Raw genomic sequence first — 1,383 nt, forward strand, 5'->3', positions numbered from 1 at the left:
CCCAGGCCGCAGCCCCTCCCTGGCGCGCACCGTGCACACGGCCGTCTGCAGGATGGCGTCGAAGCCGCCTTCCGGGGCGTCCAGGTTGCCCGAGATGCGCTCTTGCTGCAGCTTCCTCCGGAACTCGGTCACGTCGTCCGTCAGGCTGATGACGTTCTTGAAGGAGAAGGGGGCGTCGCTGTTGGGCCAGGGCTCCTTCAGCCTGGGCACAGGGGGAGGGAGAGGGTCAGGGGCGAAGACCCGCCTGCGCCCCCGCCCGTCCTCTCTGAGAGGCCGCCCCCTCGGCTCATTTCAGGCAAAAGCCAGGACTCCTGCCCCTTCGGCCACTCACTTCTCCGGCCTCATGTCCGTCTGGGGGACGCTGACTTTGTCCACAAACTTGCCAAATCCAATAGTGTAGTCGCTGGTGAGCCGGCTCAGGACCCGGGCTGGACATCAACAGGGAACAGAGAGGGCAGCTGAGCCCCAGCGCCCCCACATCAGCATGGGGGGCCAGGGCTGGCTCAGGAAGAGGAGGTGACCTCGGTGGACACACAGTGATGCTCCCAGAAGCCTTTGTCCCTATTCACAGTCGAGGGCCATGGGCCTAGGGTCCCAGAGCCCTGCACGGGGCCGGCTGGAGAAGGCGGCCTTCTCTAAGTCCCAGACCCTGGGGACGCTCCCCTGGGAATGTGGGGAGTTTGGGGGGGGGGGTTAATGTCCTGTCCTTCCTTGTGGGGTGGGGGCAGCTGTCCTGAGCCCTGGCCTCTGAGCAGGTGCCCAGCCAGCCGGGTGAGGCACCTGCCCCCCCCACCCCGCCCCTCCGTCCTCCATGCTGGCCCGGCCGTACCCAGGTGCTCCCCCATCTGCTTGAGGTTGTCCAGATCGTCGGACATGGAGTTGGAGAAGTCCATGAGGATGTACAGGTCCACGGGGCTCTCCAGCGGCTCGAACACCTCCAGCTCGAAGTGCCGCTCCTCGCCGGGCCGCAGGAGGACCTGCAGCGCCTGGGGGAACACCTGGCTGCGGCGCAGGGTGGTGTCGATCGGGATCTCCTGTGACGGGGGAGGGGACAGAGGGGGTCGCTCCAGATAGCTGATGGGGAGCCTCTCCGCCCAGCCCGGATGGTGAACCCCACACTCAGCCGCCTTGAGCATGGAGGCCCCAGCTCCCCTGCCCCCCGCCCGGGCACCTCTGTGATCTCGAAGCTGCTCTCCATGACCACCACGCTCTCCAGCCGGCAGCCCGCGGCCAGCAGCTCCGCCTGGGTGTTGCAGCGCCGGTCCTTGAACGTCTGGCCGGAAGGAGACAGGTCAGGGGGCGTGGGGCCCGTCCCCTGGATTTGTCCCCTCCGAGTCTCCTGACCCGCGCCCGTTCTCCCACACCCGCCCGGCAGGAGGCTGG

At 67.7% G+C, this 1,383-nt stretch overlaps 1 protein-coding gene across 1 annotated transcript in view; it reads right to left on the reverse strand.

Annotated features, from left to right (window-relative positions):
• Positions 1–1,383, reverse strand: part of ITGB4 (integrin, beta 4) — a 54,813-nt gene that overhangs the window by 52,292 nt on the left and 1,138 nt on the right. Inside the window, exons 3-6 of the mRNA XM_014531747.1 lie at positions 1,172–1,273; positions 830–1,034; positions 332–428; positions 31–202 (exon numbers count right to left, since the gene is read on the reverse strand). Of these exons, the coding sequence (XP_014387233.1) occupies positions 31–202; positions 332–428; positions 830–1,034; positions 1,172–1,273 (576 nt within the window). The remainder of the gene's footprint in view (positions 1–30; positions 203–331; positions 429–829; positions 1,035–1,171; positions 1,274–1,383) is intronic.

This window comes from Myotis brandtii, unplaced genomic scaffold (genome assembly GCF_000412655.1).
Source record: "Myotis brandtii unplaced genomic scaffold, ASM41265v1 scaffold825, whole genome shotgun sequence".
Lineage (NCBI taxonomy): Eukaryota > Metazoa > Chordata > Mammalia > Chiroptera > Vespertilionidae > Myotis > Myotis brandtii.